At 40.5% G+C, this 22,460-nt stretch overlaps 1 protein-coding gene and 1 non-coding gene across 2 annotated transcripts; both read left to right on the forward strand.

Annotated features, from left to right (window-relative positions):
• The first annotated feature begins 20,124 nt into the window (after positions 1–20,124).
• MIR137 (microRNA mir-137) lies at positions 20,125–20,226 on the forward strand. The gene has a single exon (NR_032409.1). It is a non-coding gene; the product is annotated as a microRNA mir-137 (primary transcript).
• Positions 20,227–20,900: 674 nt separating this feature from the next.
• On the forward strand, positions 20,901–21,474 carry LOC144338432 (uncharacterized). The gene is given in 2 exon segments (XM_077987618.1): positions 20,901–21,151; positions 21,153–21,474. Coding segments are annotated over 2 exon segments (510 nt in total). The 3' UTR covers positions 21,412–21,474.
• Positions 21,475–22,460: the final 986 nt, after the last annotated feature.

Genomic DNA, 22,460 nt, shown 5'->3' on the forward strand with positions numbered 1-22,460 from the left:
CTTTCTTAAAAAGACAAAAATCATCTTGGAAATAAAAACTAACTTACAAAACGCTCAAGTAAGAATAAATTCAACAGCAACAAAAATAGATTATAAGAAATACTGAGAAAATGCAAGTGTAGCATTATGCCAATATAAACAAAGAGAAAAAAATCATAGAAATGTAGTTGACATAGAAAGTAAATATAGAACAGCTACTATAGAAATAATATAATCCCCTGAAAAATAAAAAAGCAAAACAATGAAATAGAATTAATATATAAAATTACAATCAGAGAACAACATCCTGGGAATAGAAAAAGACATGACTCCCATATTTTAAAAGGCCCATATGTACCGGAGAAATCACCTAGACAAACTCTAACAAAACTAGTATTTTTTTTTGGCCATTAGACTGTAAAGGTAAAGAAAAATCCTGTTGGTTTACTCAGAACACACACACACACACACACACACACACACACACACACACACACAGACCCCAGTTCTATCAATCTAAACAGAAAGAGAAACAGACAAGCAGATAAAGAAAATGTCTATAAAATGTAACATTGATAAATTAAGGTGAATGGTATCTGAGTGTCCACTGAATTGTTCTTTCAACTTCTTTGTAGGCTTAATTTTTAAAATAAAAACAGAAAAATTATCACAAGCAACACACACAAAAAAGATAACGAGCAATGTTTGTGTAAATTATTTCCTAATTTCCTATCATAATGTCATAATATTTTTGGCTGCATAATGTTCTTTGTAAAAATTTTATGCCATTTTTTAAACCAATAAACACTTCTTTGGCATTTGGGATTTGCTTTAATTATTAGAAACCTTCAAATTTTCAACATGGGTTAATTTTTTTTTTAATGAACCAAAATCAGAAGAAAAAGCAAACTGGCAACAAAATAATGAGACTGACTTTTGAAATGATTCCAGAAGACAATCTTTAAAAAAGTCTTAGCAATGTCAACATGAACAGAATAAATATAATCATTTTGAAAGGTGAAATGACATTTGCTGTGTAAATTTCATAGTTTGTTTCAAAAAAGAACCTTGAAGATAAGTAAAATTAAAAAGTAGATGAAAAAAGAGAAAACATATTACTTTATAGTCACACTAAAAAAAAAATAAGAAAAAAATGGTAGTGCTATGGATATACCTCAAAAGATAGCACCACTTTCCCTTCATCTTTCTTTCTCTTTCTTTCTTTTCTTTCTTTCTTTCTTTCTTTCCTTTCTTTTCCTTTCCCTTCTTTTCTTTTCCCTTCTTTTTTTTTCTTCTTTTCTTACCCAAGCAGTCTAGTGTGATTAGTTGGTTGACTGATCCAACATTCATTGAAAATGTACCATGGAAAGCATAAATATGTGATCCTTTTTCTCGTACCGCTCACATGTTTTTAGGGTACTGATCCAACATTCATTGAAAATGTACCATGGAAAGCATAAATATGTGATCCTTTTTCTCGTACCGCTCACATGTTTTTAGGGTACAGATATGTACCTAAGAGCTATAATATGGTAACACAAGCATACACCTAGCACACATAATATAGGTAATACAGGCATACAAATAACAGTTATAAAACAGGTAAAGAGTAATTTGATATGTGCCATAGCAGAGGCAGAGAAAGTGCAGGGCACCATGATAGAAAGGAGATGGTGCTTGGTTCGCATTTTTCAGAGGATGCCCAAGAATAGTAACAGAAAGTTTCACAGATGTATAGGCCATGACTCAAGTGAGAAAAGGCTCTCCCAGAGAATTATGGGAAAACTCGTATAGTCAGAAAAAAAATAACAAGATTTAGAGATCTTTCAGAATTCTTGGGTAAATGCAGGACACAATGTATGACAGCAAATATCCATGAGCTCATTCAAAAGATACTTATTGAGGCCACGCAGAGTGGCTCACACCTGTCATCCAGGCACTTTGGGAGGCCGAGTCCGGTGGATCACTCGAGGTTAGGAATTCAAGACCAGTCTGGTCAACATAGAGAAACCCCATCTCTAATAAAAAATATATATATACAAAAATTAGCTGAGCACGGTGGCACGTGCATGTAATCCCAGCTTCTCAGGAGGCTGAGGCAGGAGAATCGCTTGAACCTGGGAGGCAGAAGTTGTAGTGAGTTGAGATCGTGCCACTGCACTCTAGCCTGGGCAGCAGAGCGAGACTCTGTCTCAAAAATAATAATAATACTAATAATAATAATAATAATACTTACTGAGCACTACCATGAGGAGACCTGACTGACATGCTCAGGATTTTGAAATTGGTCCTCAGAAAATACAAAGTTTTGAAGGCTTTGAAGCAGTGTGGAATGTGGTGATCATGCAAATGGTTAGTGGCATATGAGGGCCTGTCATGGTCCAACACTAGACATCTAGTCTGCCTTGACTTTGTGCAACTGACATGCCCAATAAGTTTATCTGTCACTCCTGTGGCAACACGGTTTCTGCCTTAAAAACACTTTATTTCCTGATCAAAATTACCAACTTTTCTATTACTTCACACAATTATCCTAATGAGCAACCCACGGTTCTCTAGAGAAGTCATATGGCTGACACACTATAAAAATAACAGAAGAATCAGTCCTAAGCTATATCATACTATATATACACATGAATGCTGAATAAAGAAATAATTTTTCTTCTAAATAGCCAGATATGGGTATAGCATGAATTATTCATAGAGAAAGCTAAATGGCCCAATTATTCACTTTTTTCTTCTGAATATTTGGACATAAAATAGGTTCAGTCTAAAGGTTTCTACAAACTCCAGAAACATTCTCCATATGCCTGGCAGAGATATCTACTTTGTCTGATGCTTCTTTGTCCCTTTCAATCACAGGGATGAAGATAATGTACTACATCAAGAATTATGACTTGATTGGAAGTGAGTGTGATATTCTAGGTCTTCTTGGTTGTTGTGTTTACATGGTTTCAGTTTGAAGTCAACCTTTGAATAAATCTCCTTTGGCTCAACTGCTGTTAGTTTCAGCCTCATTTGATTTAGGCAAAAAGAGTACAATCATGTGCTGAAAGATAGAGCCAAATTTCCTGCACGAGAAAGTAGAGATGTTGCCCCACTCCTCCTGAGGATTAGGTAACAAGATACAACAAACGCTGGATTGGGATAGAGGACACTTGGATGCTAGGACTCAATCTGTCACATTCATTCATTCATTCATTCATTCATTCATTCATGCATTCATTCAACAACTAATTATTGAGCTTCTCGTGCACCAAGCACTGAACTAGGCATTGAAAAGAAAAAGCTGGCATTGACTTAGTGAAATAATCTTATTCAGAATCAACTTTCTCAAAAACTTTCAATATTGGGCTATCTCCAACATAGTCATGAACTCAGGATGATTTTAATAACCAAGTGGAGAGTGTGTGAAACGAGGATGAGAATTGGTAAGGGTGGTGAGGGATCATGCTGTACTGGGTAATGTATGCCCCAGCTAAAGGCATTCAAATTCAAGTTTTTGAAATATAATATATTGATGGTGGGGAACCACATATGTGAGCTCAATTTGGATGGATTCCAATTTCCCATCCTTGAACTATGTAATTTATAGGACATTCTCTGTTCCTCACATCACTTTCATACTTTAAAATGAAGGAATGAGGCCGGGTCCAGTGGCTCACGCCTGTAATCCCAGCACTTTGGGAGGCTGAGGCGGGTGGATCACAAGGTCAAGAGATGGAGACCATTCTGGTCAACATAATGAAACCCCGTCTCCACTAAAAATTAAAAAATTAGCTGGGCATGGTGGTGCACACCTGTAGTCCCAGTTACTCGGGAGGCTGAGGCAGGAGAATTGCTTGAACCCAGGAAGCGAAGGTTGCAGTGAGCCAAGATCATGCCACTGCACTCCAGCCTGGTGACAGAGCAAGTCTCCGTCTCAAAAAATAAAATAAAATAAAATAAAATAAAATAAAATAAAAGAATGAAAGAATGCACAAATGAATCTTGTTCTTTAGAGTTTGACTTCTGTTTAGTTTTTCAGAAATGTCTAGTCAAATACAAATTTGGTCAGGAATCACTTTTTCCATGAGTTAGTTCTATAGAAATGAGAAGCAAACTTGGGGAAAAGCATAGAAGTAGATAGGAAAAGAAGCTGATGGCACATTGGCCCACTTTGTTGTTTCATTTTAGGTTGAACCTACCTATACACCCTTCCACTTCTACACTTAGCTTAAGCTCAGAAGTGCCTTTTAGTCAAAGTCTTTGTTTCAGATCTATGATTTAGATTTGGTGCTAAACAAGATAGATTTTCAGCCTGTGAAGTATTAAATACAGTATCTGACACATGGTAAGTGTTCCATAAATGAGAATTGTGAAAAAGACACACCGCATTGTATATGAGAGCCTTGTCTCATAAATCAGAACTTGATTTGAAACCAGGCTCTACTTTTTACTAGACGGGAGACTTTGAACAAGGCATTTCAGTCTCCATAGACTTAGTTCCCTCAGAGTAATTTCAGGCGGTAAGATGCAATGGGATAAGATGTGTCCCATATTCAGCACAGTGACTGGCACTTAGCAAGAACTAAAGAGGCATCGGCCATTTTGTCAGCAATGATGAAAGTTCTGCCTATTTTTTAAAATATTCTCATTTATCTTTTGGAAATTGATATATAAAATATCTTAGGAGCACATTATTAAATGTATCATAAAAATTACTCTAAAAGAAGTCTTACATATCAGTTGTAAAAATTATACACATTGGATGGTTCTACAAAGAGTTTAATCATTGCTTTATCTTGTTTAAGCCTAGAGAAAACCAAGTGGCACAAGGATCAATATCAAACTTCAAATTTTTTTTTCAGAAGGAAAATCTTACATCTAGAGTTCAGGCACATTTTACACATCAGTGAAAATTCCAATCAATATTTCTGAAACTTGTTGGCTGGCATAGATTTTCTATATGGTTGGGAAATTGTATCCAGTTAAATTGTGAAATGTTTAAACAAGGCAACAGAAGTTATGCTGGTATAAATGCAAATAATATTTTAAAATTTAGTGACTAACCAAAGTCCCTAATCTTTGGTCTTATCTAAATCTAGGGAAACTAGTTTGATGATGCTAAGTCCTATTTGTGTATTCATCATCCACATTCTGTTCACTTCTTTGAAATCAAAAAGGGACATCCTATTTTTTTGCACAAAGGCTTGTTTTAATCAACAAACAACCATCATCCCACCGAAAATAATTAAACACCTATTAAAAACATAAAACTCAGTATTTTCGAACAGTGTACTTTTATCATTTACTTCCGTTTTTTAAAGCTTGGTTAGGATGAGGTTTTTTATTTTTATTTATTTTTTTTTTTTTGAGCAAAAGCTTTTTTCAGATGACACTGAAGGGCTGCCCTCCCTCTCGTCCACGCATATCGATACCAATCATTTCTGCGCCTCAAAGCAATTTCTGACATGAGTAGCATCTCTTCAACATGCTAGCTGCCTGAACCTTAAAAGTAAACACTAACAGTGAAAATAATCCCTCAACTTTTAAAAGGAAAATCTCAGAGGTACCATAATGCTAAGGGAAGACTTCATTTCACCCTGGATTTTATTTAACTATTATTCTGAGTTGTCTCTTTTCAAAGCAGGAAATATTTCTCCTTTGGCAATGTTCTAAGCAAATGACTTCATTTCAATTATATAAACCATAAATAAACAGAAATAAAAGAGATTAATGAGCACCGGTGCAACTGAATGACAATCGTTAACGACAATTTTGCTTTATTGAAAAACCTCTCTCTGACTTTTGTTCCATTAAGACCATATCCTAATTATCTCAGTTTCATTCTGCCATTAATAACCTTATTTTCTTAGAATTAGTACTGATAGATGGGTTTTAAACTGTACTTTCATAAGTAAGACAGAGTACAATCAAGAAAGGGGTTCCCATGTATAGTTTGTGGAAATACGTTTGAAATGATCACACTTCCTAAATGGTCTTGCAAATCAGACTTCAGCTAAATGTAGTACTCCATTATAAGGGACAGGGGAAAAAATTGAATGTTGAAGTTCAAATTCATATAATAATTAGAAGGGACATTTATTTCAAAATGTGGAGGACTTGACAGTAAGAAAATGACAGAAATTCAGCTCCACCGTGAATTATAAATGTCAAATTACTGGTATGCATGTAAAAAAGTATGTAGCTATTAGAAACCATACTCCACATTCACGTGCAGTGCTTCTGCCTTTATCAGCTTCTTATATTCCTCTAAGGTGTTCTGTCATTCACTGTCAAATTTTCAGTGTAAGATTATAAGACATATGTCAGATCAGTGTCCAAAGCTTTCCAGGTGCTGGACACACCAAGGCAGTCCCGTATTTTACACAATATTAAGTATATTAAATGGGAAAAGCTGCTCAGTTATTAGAAGTCAGTTACAGAGGGTACTCTAGCATGTGATATTATCTACTCTGAGGAATGCAAAATGCAGGGGAGGGGGGAGCAGCATGACTCTATATTGTGTGTGGACTCATGATGCTGTCAGAGTGTCAGCAGGATGAACAATGAAAAGGATGTTAACTAAATTTTGATGTGCAAGAACATGTGTTTAATTTGCAAGATGCTTTGTTTAATTAAAAGGTAAATACCATTTACAATTCCTCTTGCAGACAAATTTAGAGCAGCAACAACACCTACAGAGTGTTCAAATTGCCAGCAGAATTTCTTGGATGCATTTGATCAATTAAAAGGGTACACATTTGGGGAAAAATAATTATTTTTTCCATTTGTTTTCAAATAGAAATGGCTTTATTTTCTATAAACAGATTATTCCTAGAATTTAATGCCTAGCTAAGTATGGATTTAAAGATCCAAAAACTATATTATTATGTACCTCGTGCACAGCAAATATATCTGAAGGCTAAAAGCTTCTCTTGTCACTCAATCTCCATCTCAAATAGGATTTGTTTTCCCCTTGCTGTCTTTCTGCTTTTCTTTTTTTGGTAGGTTAGCTCCAAAAGGAATGTGGGTCACGAAGACCCTTTCACCCCTCCAGAAAGATAACCTCAATCACATTATTTGGGAGGTTCAACATAATTATTCCATAAACTCTGTCCAATCTTAAGGCAGATAAAAAAGATCTCAGATCTCAAGTTTTCCTTGACTTAAGATTTGCTACTTGTGACCACGGTGGGAGAGCATGCTATTACTTCTTCTGGCTTCGGGGCACAAAAAGTTGAAAAAGACCCAGACTTCCTTACTTACAACTTCTAATCTCCGTAATACAGGTAGTAGAGATAACAATTCGACCACATTTCTGCAATTCAACACTTCGTGTAGTTGTAGCTTGGTTTCGGATATGCTTGGAGGCAGGAAATATACCAGTGACTCTCCGGAGAATCCAACTTAATCATTTCCCTGGTTGACACTACCACATGACATCTGACAACATGAAAGTGAAATTCTGCAAAATTTCTTCAACAGTTCACATGCAGTGAATTGGACTTGGGTGGTCCCCACTATGGAACAAACATCTAATAGTTTCTTTCAACCAGTCCTGCTCACATGTTTTGTGTTATGTGACTAACATGTAAAAGACTAAAATATGAAATAGTCAAACTATTATATTATTAACATATTATATTATAAATTATATCTGTTATATTACTATATCATCAGAACTCCGAAGAAAATAAAAACTAAACTGGCAGAAAACAGTACAAAAGAAACTTCAATGGAGTAAATGCACTTTTTCCCCTTGTAATATCAGACAAAACCCTCCTCTCCCCGTCCCAAATTAACTAAAAGTTTTATTCTGTATATTTGCCGAGAGGGAGCTTCCTTTCATTGCCAAGTCAAATACAGTAAAACGCTAGGGGGGAAAAGTGCTCCCCTCAAGTGGTAAATACAGATATAAGACAATTGGCCATTGGTCCAAACCTTGACAGGCAAAAATTCTTGTAAGGGAAGTAGCAGGGAAGGGATTTAAGGAAGTTACTGTATCCTAGTCATTTGATAATTTTTCATTTCAATGTCCAGTATATGTTCCCTTTGTAATGACCAGTTGTTTTCTTAAAAAACACCATTTTTAATGAATCTCACAATCACAAAACCCAAGATTTTACAAGATTGAATTATTAATACCTTTCCCTCCCCAATTATTCCATTGATGAGGGAAGACTACCATACACCATATTCTAAAAGGGAAAAGTTGAGTTAATCACAAAAACCAATTATAATAATCCCTGAAGCTTCTGCCTTAAACTCAAGATAGTGCTCTCTTGCCCTTTGGTTCATCTGCTAGGACAGTCTAATATACATTTGAAAATGTGTCAAACATCTTGTTGAATAATTTCCTCTTTGATCTCTTTTTTATTTCTTTATCCCAGCACCTGTACAAGTCTATGTTTTCTCACAGGCATTTAATTCCCGATTCACAGAAAGACCCTGTGATGACTCTGGGAAACAGTCCTCCTTGGTCCATGGATGGATCATCTGAGAGCCCTACTTACCCAGTTAGGGCTTGCTATGACCATTTACTACTAATTTCCAGTTGGTGATTTTATTATTTGGTGATTTCATTATTTAGTTGTTCATTACTTGGTTTCATCATAAGTTCCTCAAATTTCTTTAACAGGAAAAGCAGAAGAATATCAGCATATTTTTGTCTGCCTTGAATTTTATAATCTATTAGAGGTAATTTTTAAGAAAAATGTCTTTATGAAATGTCTTTATAGCCATTGTTAAGACTGCCATTTGATTCTGTCCCACTCCACCACCAGAATATGTTTCAACAAATGAAGGCCTTTTTTCAGGACTGTTTTATTTTTCCCTCTGTTGAATTCCTAATGCCTAGAACAGTTGCCAAGTTCATGACAATAACTAGTTGTTGAAAGAGTGACTGAATCTCTGACAATGAAAGAAGTAGGGACGTGATGCTGTGAGAATGCACGGGTCTTGGAGCTTGAATACAGAAAATCTGGGTTCCAGTTCCCATTCTCCCTCTGACTAGATGGGTGACCTTGAGAATTCTGTGTTACCTCTCAGGACATCAATTTATTCATCAGTAAAATAAAAGGGTTAAACTAGATCATTCCAAAAAGCCCTTCAGGTCTAAAAATCTGTGAACAATTTATGGTATAAATTCACACAGACAAGCAAGCTTCATTATATAACATAATAGTTCAAAACTGATATTGATACTAAGGGTTTTAATGAGAGGTGAGAGGGAAAAAAATCCCAACTTGACAATGACAATCATGTTAAACTAAATTAAACCTCTGGAAAAATCACAGATCCCCAACATGACAGGAGGCCATGTGGCCAAATAATCTGCACAAAAATGACTGAGAAACCTAAGACATGGGCTGCAGCCCAATCAGTGACTTAAGGCAGTTCATCTGGTTTTCTCTGATACTTTGAGCCTTACTGAAAATGGAGGAACCCTAAGATCGTTTTTTGAAACATATTCTGGACCTGAACTACCTTTAACGTAAAGGGTAAATCAGTTTCCACAATTTACTTCAGTACATCATAAGTGTGTCTTAAAATGTGGATGCCAGTCAAAAATCTTTGGCCAATTAATATAGTGTATATATTTTATTTTTTCTGTTAAAGTGTTCATTCCAGAGGTTTGTTTTGACATTTTTACTGTAACCATTCACAGTTGCAAAGAAGAAATATATGAATGGAGACGAAAGGCACCAAAATCTTGTTAGTGTTAAACTCCTTTGTGAACAAAAGCTAGCAGAAATAAATGTAATGTGGAATGGCTTTCCTGGAGTAGGGTAGGATGGGTCTTGGGGGTTGGAGAAGACTAAATTGGTACTGAGACCAGCCTTTCAGATATCTTTTTAACTGCTTTAACTGCTTTTCAAGCTAAGCTGATGTAGTTATTTTAGTCTTTTGCCATTTTTGTCATTTAATTCACCACTGAGAATAGCCCTATTTCCACATTTGCATCTTTTCAGTATAAAAAGGTATTCACAATTAAGGTGAAAGAAAGCTTCCTCACTGAGAAATATGGGATTTGGGTTGTTAATGATCTACTGCTTAGCATTTTCAGAAAAACCAAGGATCTTTTTGTGTTTCAGCAGTATGGTGAACTGAAATGGATATAGAACCTGGACCTGCAACTCTGGTTTTAAGGCCTGGCTATGCACTTTGCTATGGTAGCTAAATGGATTCATTCTCTCAGTTTTCTCATCTGTGAAATGGGGATAGGGAGTTCATAACAAACATTTTAAAGAGCAAATATCGCCCTTTGATCAAATGCTTTCATTCCAGGAAAAGAAAATATTTTCTTCTTTTCTTTACGAAAAACAAGACAGACCTGAAATATTAGCTTAGTAACTACCAGTCTGAATTCAATACAATAAACCTGAGTTCTCAAGATATCTCTTTTACTGGCTGCTTTCAGATCCTTGCTCTTCTGCTTACCAACTGTTATAACCTTGGTCAAGTAAATAAATCTTCCCAATCCTTACTTTCCTTCTCTGTAAAATGTGAAACTATCATAGTAGCTAATCCATAGGATTGCAGTGGAAATTAAATGAGAAAATGACGGTAAAGGTTGCAACACAGCACCTGGCAACGAGTAAGCACTCAACACATGTTAGTTTTTATTGTTATAATTGCGATTTTATCCTCAGGGGGAGCTGCAACCCTTTACGGCCTGTTCAGATCTCCTGGACTGATGAATATAGAGGAAAGATACCAGATCCCTCTTTACTTCAGCCCCATCCCCTTCCTTATTAGCAGGTCAAAGATTCTGTCATCCACCTGAAAATACCAAATAAGAAAACAGACGCCATTTTAATAGATTGTCTCGTGGATCTTTCCTAGATAGACCAAACTAATTCCAGGGACAGTAAACAAACAAACAAACAAACAAACAAAAAAAGTCATTTGGTTTATTTCCCCAGAAGAATGTGTGAAGAAAGTAGAAGCCAATATTAATAGTGCTGATCCCTTACTGGACCTATCTATACTTATTTTTTGCCTAAGCTTATGATATTTTTAAACTATCTTTCTCCAAAGACAGTAAACATCCAGAGGCAACAGACTTTACTAAAAGTCACAATAATCATAGCCTACTATGCCCATCTCTAACTCAAGGCTGCCTGAATAGAAAGAAACATTGTGATTTCTAACAACCTTTTCCTGAGAACAGAAAAGCATACAGCCTATTTCACTGTACCACTCAAAGCATATAGCCTATTTCAAGGTTAAACTAATTTCAAAACGCCATACAAAACTAAGTCATGAATTGTCTAGATAAACAAAACAATCACTTCCCCAGTTCCACAGTGAGGGGTGGGAGCACAGGAAACCTCCCAGAAGTGGATGACTCTCTCTCTCCCTCTCAGTGTAAGAATGAAAACTTTTCGGCCCATGCTAGGACTTAGGACTGAAAGTAGGATTCACACTCAGATACGGGAGGAAGTGTTAAATTAAGAGGAATCTGTCTTCCTTTACCCTCCCCCTCCCCAATTCACAGAATAATTATTGGTGTCTACGACCTGAAATATTAGTAAACATTTCCTCCAATAGCTGAGGAAATGCTTCCAGAAACATGCACATCGGTATACTCTTCCAGACTGGCAAGTGTGGGTTTGAAGAGAGAGAGAGTGTGTGTGTATGAGAGAGAGAGAGAGAGAGAGATTTTGATGCTTGGAAAACATGTTTTACAAAGCGGCCACAATTTCTTTTTCGGGGGGCCCCTTTTGGCTCCTTCAGACTTCAGCCCAGAGAACCAGAAAAGGGTCAGAGACGCACGAGGGAGAGGCTGAACTCACACTTACCTTTGACCAGTAGACGAGGTGAGAGTGGGTTTTGGCGCTTTGTTTGTTTTTGTTTTGTTTTCTGTTGCTTTTAGCACGCCCCCAGCGCCAGGGCGCTGGAGGGTGGAGGCGGGTCCGGGATGGGCAGCGCCCGCGGGGCGGAGGGGACCGAGCGGGCCGCCGCGCCTGCCGCGTCCGGCCAGCAGGGGGCTCCGGCGCTCTTCTCCGGGCGCGTGGGGCTCAGCCGGCGCGGCCCGAGACTCGGGCAGGGCAGGGGAGCTGGAGAAGGGAGGACCAGGGGAGGAAGACGAGAACTTGAGAGAGACCGACGGGTTGAGCCGCACAGCGGGGTTTCCCAAGAGCCAGCGGAGCCTTCTCGGAGCTGCTTAAGACATGACAAATCCTGGAGGCGCCAGGCGTTTTCGTGAACGGGGTCCGAGCCTCCCCCTTACCACGGCTCCAGAGTCCCGCGGGGCCGTCTCGCTCCGGCCTCTAGCCCAGGGCGCCCTTGGCCCGACGGGCAGCCGTCCTCGCGAGGGCGTTAGGGGGTGAGCCGTTGTCCCTGGCCCAAACTCGGGAGGACGGCAGAGAGTGCGGCCAGGGCTGAGGGGAGAGCGGTGACTCCCACGCCCCCGCGCCCGCACCAACCGCGCCTCGCGCTTCTGGAGCCGCAAAGCGCAGGCCCACTTAGGAGAGACAACGGTTTTCTATGGACGTCCTGTGTAAACCACACCTTTGCTTTGGCTTCCTTTCCTCGATCTGAAATCCAAGGTGGTGGTTGATTTTTTTTCGCTCTCCCACTCTCCCAGAGGAGGCCCCCGTCCGAGCCAGCGTTGGCGGGCTGCGGCTGCTGAAACTAGAGTTCCTGTGGCCAGCATGGTGCCCCTTGCCCGCTCCGGGGCTTCAGAGGAGAGCGAGCCCGGCCCGGGGCCAGAGTGGCGGGTCTGCCCCGCGAAGGCGCTGTGGGTCTGGAGACTTTGCGCTCTTCACTTCGCCAGACAAGTTTAGCCCGGGGCCCGCCCGCGGCACCTGGCCTCCGGCGGTTTTCGAGACCCTCTCTCAAAACTGCGCGAGCACTGAGATCGCTCTGGTATTAGCTTGCCTCCCTTTAGATGAGGAAGACATTGTATCTTTCTAAGGGGGTCTCTCAGACCTAAGTTATGTTGGTCTGCAGTGGTAGTGATGGCCTTGAATTTGTTTAAACTTACTGCCCACGACACCTTCTCCCCAAATTCCCCATACCCACACAGTACACTCCATCACGGCCACCACCACTCCCACTCCATTTGCATTTGAAAACCTCTGGAAACATAAGCGCTTTCAGGATGAACTCTCTCTCTCTCAGTTTCTCTCTCTCTCTCTCTCTCTCAGTTTCTCTCTCTCTCTCTCTCTGTCTCTCTCTCACACACACACACACACACACACACACACACAGCCCGCCAAGTGGAAACTGAGTTGAGTCATAGGATGCATAAGAATAGGATTGGATGGTCCTTTGCTTCTGCTGATAATCCTGTTTAATAACCTAGGATTCCAGCAATAACAGCATTACAGGGTTTCTAGAACTCTGTTCTGATCCTTTAGAAACTATTAGAACAATAGTAATGATAGTAGGAGGAGAAGTAGGATTATGTTTTTCAAGACACTTGCAAGCAATCTGCTACATCTTTTATGGGAGAACTTAAAAATATTCCCCTTGATTAAGACTCACAGGTCAAATATCATATCTCTTTTCTGGAGGCTAATTAAAAGCAACTCTGTTCTTAGGTATTTGACAGTCATTTGAATCAAGATACCTGAAAATTTCTGACTCAATAGCAATGTGCTTCAGTACACACAATCAGGTATAATCATATATATGTGAGATATGACTTTGAAGGGGAGATTACTTTAAAAAAAAAAAAAAAACACCTACTCAAAGACAACTAGAAATGGCTGCTGCAGGCAACCAGTCACTGTTCTGGCTACAACATATTTGTGCAATTAATAGTCTCACAGCCTAGTCCAAATGCCCTCTTTACACGGAGCAGGAGTGTTAATGAACTGTAGATGCAAAGCTCTTAATGTATAGATGTAGTGTCCTCTTGAAATTTAACAAGCTTTGAAAATGTAATAAAACAGAGATAAGTATTCAGGTTATTTTTGTTTTGTGTTGACTTGTGTTTTTAATATTGTTTAAAATATGACACAGTTATCCCCAGTTCCTATCCCATATGTCCATTCTGGAGGACCCAGAAAACATATCAGTGGTTAGGGTAACAAAAAATCCTCCAAAAATGACTCAAGTTTTGCCACTAAACTTAAAGTCTTTTTTGAGCGTTTCATAACAGCTTTAAAATAGCAAAGTGCAGTTCATGTTTCTAGCTACTTTAATACAATGTTGAAATAATACTTCTATAATTTGACTAAGTAAGATTCTTATTGATGGCTAATTTGGTGTTAGAATTGATTATATTTCACATAATGATATCCCACTGCTCAATGAGATGAATATTTATATAACAGGGAAATACCATTGCTGGTTTCTTTACAACTCAGTGTGAATAGCCACATCATTGACTTCCAAAGAATAAAAAGATCTTTCCATAAACCTTCTGAAGTCATTTCTATAAACTTGCTCCACTTTGTAATATTGTGAAAGAGTTGATGTAATTTAATTTCTATTCTGTCAATTATAAATTTATTTCATCTGGGCAAGGTGCCCTATTTGGAAAAGTTGATTGTGGGAAAGGATGATGGTATAGCAGGAGTATGGAGGCTGAAATAATGTTTCATTTTAAAACCAAGAGAAACGGTGTAATTGACCTCATCATATCAGGAGCAGGGAGAATCTGAAACAGTTTGATTTGCACGCACTTCATTGAGTCTACCAAGAGCATACCGACATCAAATTGCCCAGGGCTATATATTTATTACTGAGAATTCATAATTCCAGTTCTGTTATGTTTGGTTTTTTTTAATTTTGCTGGCTCTTGTGGAATAAGGATAAGGGAAGATGAAGAAAACCATACTAAGTGCATCAAAATGCTCCTTGTATCACAACAAAGTGGATGGTTTACTCCATGCAACTAAATTCTCAGAAGAAAAACTGAAATCACGTCTTTAAAGAGCATTTTTTCTTAATGTACTACCTATCTGTAAATAAAAAGTTTAAACCATAATGAAAGCAAACTTAAAAAGTTGACTCTAGTTAAATATTGGAAGAGACTGAGTAACTTGACTACCATCAATTTCCTGAGGACTTGGCCAAATTCTGCCTGCACTTTCAGCCTAACCTGCAGGGGGCAATAGCTTGACACGAATGACAACAAAGGCTGCTGAACTATTAGACTTGAATATCTGACTATGACCCTGGAATGTTGTGTAGGTTGGAAAGAGTGCTTAATTAATGTATATTGAAACAAAAGATAGGAAAATTGTTTGATTTGTCTTCAAGCTATATTTTTAGACTAATTCATAACTGTTAGTTTTTTTTTTTCTTTCTTAAAGAGATTATCAAAGTTTTAGGAGACACATTCATCTTTAGAATTTTCCTGAACGAACACTAATTGTTTACTATGGAATTTGTGTAATGTATGTTACCAAAGAAAAGGCAGCAAAATCAAAATGACCATAGTTTTCAGTGTTCAAATGAATGACAAAATCAGAGGAAACATGGAATTTTCAGATATAGTTAATAAAAGATTGTCACATATCTAGATAATAAAGTCTGTTTCAATATTTTTTAAAACCTATAACTATAAATGGGTGGGGGAAGTCATCTCATTGTTTGCAATAGGTCTTCTTTCCATATATCAAACCTTAATTTTTAAAACTGGTTTAAACTTAAAATCATGATCAACAATTAGTGAGTAATCTCTTTTATTGCTATATATTTTTCTATTACAAATGGAATAGAATTTATTGGCTATTGATAATCCACACTCTCTTTCCCTCCCTCTTGGTATTTCCACTCCCTCCCCCATCCCTATATTTCCCCATCAACTGATCTGCGAAGACTGGAAACAAACCAAAAGGGGTTTTGGCTAGAGAGAGTAATTACAGAATTAGAAAGGAAAACTCTTCTCATCTCCTCACTGCAATCATATTTAATGTTCATTATGTCAATTTTAAATGATACAAAATGCCTTCCCCAAAAGGCATCCTGATTTCAAGAAGTCAAAAGTGTACCTGGCATTAAACAGCCTTGAGTCAATCCTGGTGGGATTAACTGGACTGAGTTTCTGTATACTGCACATGCTATGGATCTACTTTGATCACAGTAAGGAAAAAAATGATAATAGATTTTTTTTAAAAGAATTGCTGCACAGGAGTGTTCCGTTTCTTTTATATGTCAGAGTTTGATCTTGATAAAAACCTTTTAAAACATCCTTTTCCCCCCACTATGGTAAAGAGATCATATCTATTTTTGCTTTTCTTTAAGAAAAGAAAATGGGGATTGCTTACACGGGGAAAGAAAATTTTATTCTCCAACACCCCCTCCCATTCTACTAAACCATTTTAGTCGACATATGTTTGTTATCAGAGAGAGGTGCTGTGAACACACAGCCATTTTCTTAGCAGCTTTTTGACTGTATGTTACCATAGTCCCACAAGGCATTGGTCCTTTCCCATTGGGAAGTCATGAATAAGAGACTATGAAGCTTGCACGTCAGATCTTCCTCAATTAATCCACCATTAGCATGTTTGGGATCCACTACTGGATGGTTAACAGCAGCTTTTGTAACTGTACGCCGACCATATCCAATTATGCTCTGCTAAAAATGAACTCTTTGCAGACCAACCCTCTCGGCTGTCAGTGTTTTCCGTTTTCCTATTTTAACGTTTGTGTATAGTGGCAGGCGACAGATGGTGTAGATCAGATCGATTTGATTGCATTAGATGATTTTTTCCCTTCCCCACTCCTTTCTGGAAGCTCGCATCAGCTGAAGGCTATCGCCTGGGACTCCTCGGAAGCATGAGCAAGCCGCCACCACGCGAAGGCACTGGGGCACAGCCAGCGCTAGGCGCCGAGGTCCCTTCCTAGGGCTTGTTAACACTGTAACCCGGCACTCGGAGAGAAGAAGCAGCTCCCACTGCCCAGAGCCTACCTCACCGCACATCAGATGACTCCCTGGCTTCTACACACAGTTGGAGTTCCGCTTGAAACCTGGATTTAGAGGGTAAGCACTTCAATCGAGATGGATTTGTGACAGTTACTTTGCCATACAGCAAGACAAATCTCAGCAAACGTAAAGGATGTAGGATGTATGGGAGAGGGAGACTATGTTTACATCGAAAAATGTGTTTCTTTTTGTCTGAGAACGAGAGTATTATTCAGTAAAGATGTGTATACTCTTTTTCCATTGATTGTAAGAGTCGACTACCACCCTCCTCCCGATTTTTTCTCTCTCCTTGGTGTTTCCCCCTTTCTACTTGAGAGGGAAGGAGAGAGGGAGAGGGAGGGAGTCAAGGGGGAAGAGAGAGAGAGAGGGAGAGGAGGGGAGAGGGGGGGGAGAGAGAGAGAGAGAGGCATTTCAGCTTTAGCTTAATTGGCTTATTTCCTCAAACCGATTGCTTTGTCGCGTTTCTTTATGTATTTTTGGTTGCAAATTGCGAAGCGATTAACTGGAATGGGTGTTGGAGTGTGGGGGATAGCATACGAAAGTACTGGGAACCGTCAGTGAGTCGCGGTGGCCTTGAGAGATCAAAAGGTGCTGAAAGCCCCCTGCCCGCAAAACACACCTCTAGTTATTGGGGCGCGAGAGAAATGTAGATTCTAATAAACATGGCTTGCAGGAGTCGATGAACAAAGGTACTTAATGCGGACCTAAGCCTCCGCTGATATTGTTCCGCTAGCAGTATCTAAATATTCAAAAGCGAAGTGTAAGTTGATCAACAAACGCCCTAATGGTATTGGGCTTTTTCCCTTTTCTGTTTTTGTGTGGAGGGTGGAGAAGAGGGGGAGGGTGGATGGGTGGGGGAAATCCGACAGCTTAAGGAGGCTTGAATTGAATATGCACCCAGCGGCAGTGGTCTCGTAGGAAATGGTGTTCTCGTAAGTCAGGCTGCCCCGCTCAAGCACGAGAGAGCTTTGGTTAGAGCTCAGAGCGTCAGTTCTGCTGCGAGTGCTGCCGGCAGTCGGCCCGGGTTGAGCTGTCCACTCGTCCAGGTGCTGAAGCTGGTGGAACATTGGGTAGGTAGGGAAAAGGCTGGCACTGCTACTTGGGTAGAAAGAAAGCATATCAACTGCGTTGTTCTAGTTTCTTAAAGCTTGTGAGTCTGTGGGTCACTGTGTGTATATATTTCATTTTAATTGTGAGGAAGCAAAACTGAAGGAGACTACTTGGAAAGCATTGAAAAGCTGTGTGGGTATTTATGCTGTGATTCTGATGCCCTGTGTATTGGTGTGTGTCTGTGTGTGTGTGTCTGTGTGTGTGTGTGTGTGTGTGCCTCCCTTGACCATCCTTTTGAATTTAAAACGTTCCATTTAGTAAATCCAAGCCTATCTGTATAATGTGTTTCTTGTTTTCCTTTTAATATTAGTTGAGATTTAAATAGAAGAGTGCAGAAGCAAATGTACACTTTGCTCATAGACTATTGCATTACTTTCCCTAAGGGCTTTTGTTTCTAGGAGTTCAAGCTGAAGAGAACCTGTCAGCTTTCTGAATTTTTTTTCTTTTGGTTCTAGCCCCAGAGAAAAGCTCCACTTTATACCTATGTTAGGTAACAGCATAAAACAGTGCTTATTTATTTGTTTTATTGATATCTGTCTTTTTGTAAGTGGTGTACTTAAGAGTTATCTGAAAATAATGTAAAACAGGCTGGTAGTTGGGCTATACTGGTTTTCTTTCTAGTTATTTTAGGTTCAGACATTATATATTAAACATCTATTCATAAAACCTAGAATTCAAGTTGATTTTTCCATCTGTAAGTAACATGTCAAGAAAATGATGAGTTGGTGTGCCTGGATAAATATTATATTTTTTAAAAAAAAAATAAGAGTGAGCACAACCTAAGTGCCTTAAATTGCAACCAGGTCAGTTAAAGATGAGTTGTGGTAGTGGGAGAGATTCTGTTATATAATTACTCCTTGATGAAGAGCTATTTGCACTTACATAATTTGGGAAATCATAATGTCTATTGCCATGTTTCCATATTCCCCCCCATTCCCCTTACATGGATGTACTTTCATGTATTTGAGAGTAAAGGGGAAAGCAAATTGAGAACTTTCTAATGAAGCTACACCATGTCTTGGGTAGTGACGTTGCACTTGTCCATTTTATTTAGTGAACAATAAACCCCCATTATCAGAATATCCACTGCAGGATCTTAAGACAAAGCTTTTCCAGTAAGAGCCATATTGATCATCAAAGAATCACAGAGATTCTCTCTCTAAATGCCAAAATTACACTCACTTTGCAAATGAGTTTTTATTGGCTTTCTCTTCTTAAAATAATTTTTATGAACACAGAGCTTCAAAGGTTTTTCTGTAGAGGTGTCCACAACAGCTGTACAGCAATGCATTTATAGTATATATTTTAAAGGTGTGCTATGAAATTAAATATTGTGGTGATATAAAATGATACTTAAATCATAGAAGCTCTACCAGCTTCTCAACTCAGTTAGTTTTGATACTATGGAAAATGGATTTAATTATTGTAAGCCTTGGAGCTTTTTTTTTTCTTTAAAAATCATTATGTTGTATAGCTCTAAGGCCTTCAAAGGAAAGATGCCTATTTTTGTAAATCTATAAGTATTTGATTTCAAGTAGTAAATTGAATGACTGTTTATTTTCTATGATCTTGGACTTGAGAAAAATGCATTTCCAAAACATACTATTGAAAATTTCACCCATGCATGACCCTATCTTTATTTAAGCCTCACTTCTTCCCAAAGCCGTCTAGGCAAATATATTTGTAATGTTTGTGTGGGTAACTATTCATGTCTCTTACAGGGTTCTCTGGCTGCCATGGCACTCAATCAAACCACCTAGAGTGGACTGGCCGAGACCAGACTGGGTACCAAGCAGAGAAGTGCAGAGGAAGGCACTGGGAGAGCACCAGGTAAACTGAAGGTTACTTGTCACTCCCACTTGTGCCCAAAGATCCTTGCCACATCTTTCCTCCTCACTGGAAAGACAGCACTCTTCTGTGTTAAGTATTTGGTTTTGTGATTTGTCTTTCAGAATTGGAAATAGAGCGGCCATTTGGATTTGGGCAGGAAGCAGCCGAGCACAGCTTTGGATCCTTCTTTAGGGAAATCGAGTTATGGATTTATGGTCCCGGTCAAGCTCAGCCCATCCCCAGCCAGGGGCGGGCTCAGCGAGCAGCAAGAGTTCTGGTGGCGGCAGCGGCGGCAGTAGCAGCGGCAGCGGTAGCAGCGGCAGCGGCAGCTTGGTCCTCTGACTCTCTTCGGTGACGGGTATTCTTGGGTGGATAATACGGATTACGTTGTTATTGCTTAAGAATACGCGTAGTCGAGGAGAGTACCAGCGGCAGGGGGGCAGCGGCCGCCCTCCCCAGCCCACCAGCTGGCCACTAAACGCCCGTGGTTGCCAAGGTAGCACTTTCTTGTTCTTTTCATTTCCTCGGGTGTTTTCGCACTGGTTCCACCGAAAAGGCTGTGCGCTGCGCCTCTGGTGACCAGGACTGGAAAATGGGTTCGCGCAGGGGGCGGGGGGCGAGGTGAAGGGGATGGGCGGGGAGAGGAAGGGGGTCCCCCGAGCCTGTGGGGCGGTTCTGCGTCCCCTGCCCGCTCCTCTCCTCTCCACGGTGGGGTGCGGCTCGGGGGAGAGACGCGTTCTGGGCAATTTTCTAAAGTTGGGAACGACTGAAAGGCCTTGAGCAGTTTGGGAGCGTCGCGAGTGAGGTGCTGAAGCTGGGCAGAGGGTCGCTGGGGGCTGCCTCCGCAGAAAGGGCGTGTCCGTGGGCGAAGGTGCCCCCGCAAGCCTGCGGAAGCGCGTGACTTCGCGAATCCCGGGCCCGGGGCGGTGCCGGAGCCCCACCCCCGGCCGGCCGCGCCGCTCCGCAACCAGACTAGGCGGTCGAGCTGGGGAGGGGGCGGGGGTCCGGGGGCTGGGTCCCCGCGGAACTTCCAGATCGGAAGTGTGGCGGGTCTCTCAGGAACGCATATTTTCTTTTCGGATTCTCCGAGAAGGGGTGGAGAAACAGGATGGGAACCGGATTGGTTGCAGTGTGGCACAGACCTGGAACCTTCCTGAAAGAGGTTGGGGCAGGCAGTGACTGTTCAGACGTCCAATCTCTTTGGGACACCTCTTCAGCGCTGTCTTCCCTGCCTCTGCCTTTAGGACGAGTCTCAAACACCAACAAACTCAAGGCACGTCCCCTCTCTCAGGTCAGCTGCGAAGGGACGGGAGCAAGAGAGAGCCTCTCCCTCCTTCTACGTCGAGTTTTTGTTTGTTTGTTTCAAAATATTAATGGACGATAAAACAACACGGATTTGTCACCTCCTAGCGAAGAGGAAGCTACCGCCACCAACCCCCTCAAGCATGCCCGGGCACTTCTGGGGACAATCGGACGTGGCAGGAGTTGGCATGCCCAAGATGGAGCTGGGAAGGATGACCCAGAGTGGAAGGCGTGGGCCGGTGCTCCAGGTCTCAGCTTTCGCCGGCGTCGAACCACACAACTTTGCCAGCTTTGCACTTTGCCTTTCCCTATTGTGAGGCATCTGGGACCGTCCTATCAAGGCGCTTCAAAAGTGTAAGGACAGAGTGCTGGGGACAAGAACGTACCAGGGGCCCAGAAGAATTCACTAGCGCGGCCAAACACTAAGACCAGGTTTCCTCCCTGCGTAGTGGTCGTTGGTTGTGCACGGGCTGCGCACGAAGACTGAATTTCTGAGAAATGGAAACTGCAGGAGAAAAATCAAATAAACTTAGAGGCCTGCGAAGCTCTCCCTCTCGTCGCTCTGGGATCCCTCTAAGCTGACCTGCAACTCATACACCTTCTCCCCCTGGAGGATGGGCCTTTTCCAGGCACGAAGTGCGTGTGCCCCACTGGGCTCTTGCCCACAAGAGTGGTCTGAATCCTGGAGAGGCTGACACCGAGGTGTCTTGAAGGAGGCAGGCACACTCTCATGCTTCCCCACCTAGGGTTTCGCCTTTCTTCTAATATTTAGGATTCCCAGTGAAGGGTACTCCACACACACCCTCTCCCTACCCCTAATCCCACCCCATTGTGTCTGATCCCACAATTACTCCCAGGGTATCTATACTCACAGTTTTTGCGCTCAAAAAACATTGCTGTCTGCAGGGAACGGGTGGAGCCCTTCTTAGAAGCTCCCGGGGGCGAGTCCATTTTAAGAATGAGTTGAAGTAGGAAAGAAAACACAGATGCTGTCTTTGCATTCGACATTCTATCACCAGCAAGAGAATATGTAACTCCTGTTCTTTCCTTCATTATTCCATGAATTACCTTCTTTCTCTAGGGATCCACCAGTTGGTGATTTAGGGCTTTTAAATATTGTGCTTGTTAAGTATTTAACAAAATGCAATATGTCTACTGGTGGCATTGTTTCATTGGGAAATTAGAAAAGTAGAAGCTACATACTTTAGCTCCTAGGTGGTCTCTAGAAAGTTGGCCTCATGCTGGTTGGCTAAATAATAAGTGTTTAGGATTTGAAAGGAAGAAAGAGAGTTGAAGGCCTGGTGACAGAGTTTGTGAGAAACCAAAGATGTAACACTCTGGCATTTGTTGAGGGGATGAGGAAGAA

This window comes from Macaca mulatta, chromosome 1 (genome assembly GCF_049350105.2).
Source record: "Macaca mulatta isolate MMU2019108-1 chromosome 1, T2T-MMU8v2.0, whole genome shotgun sequence".
NCBI lineage: Eukaryota > Metazoa > Chordata > Mammalia > Primates > Cercopithecidae > Macaca > Macaca mulatta.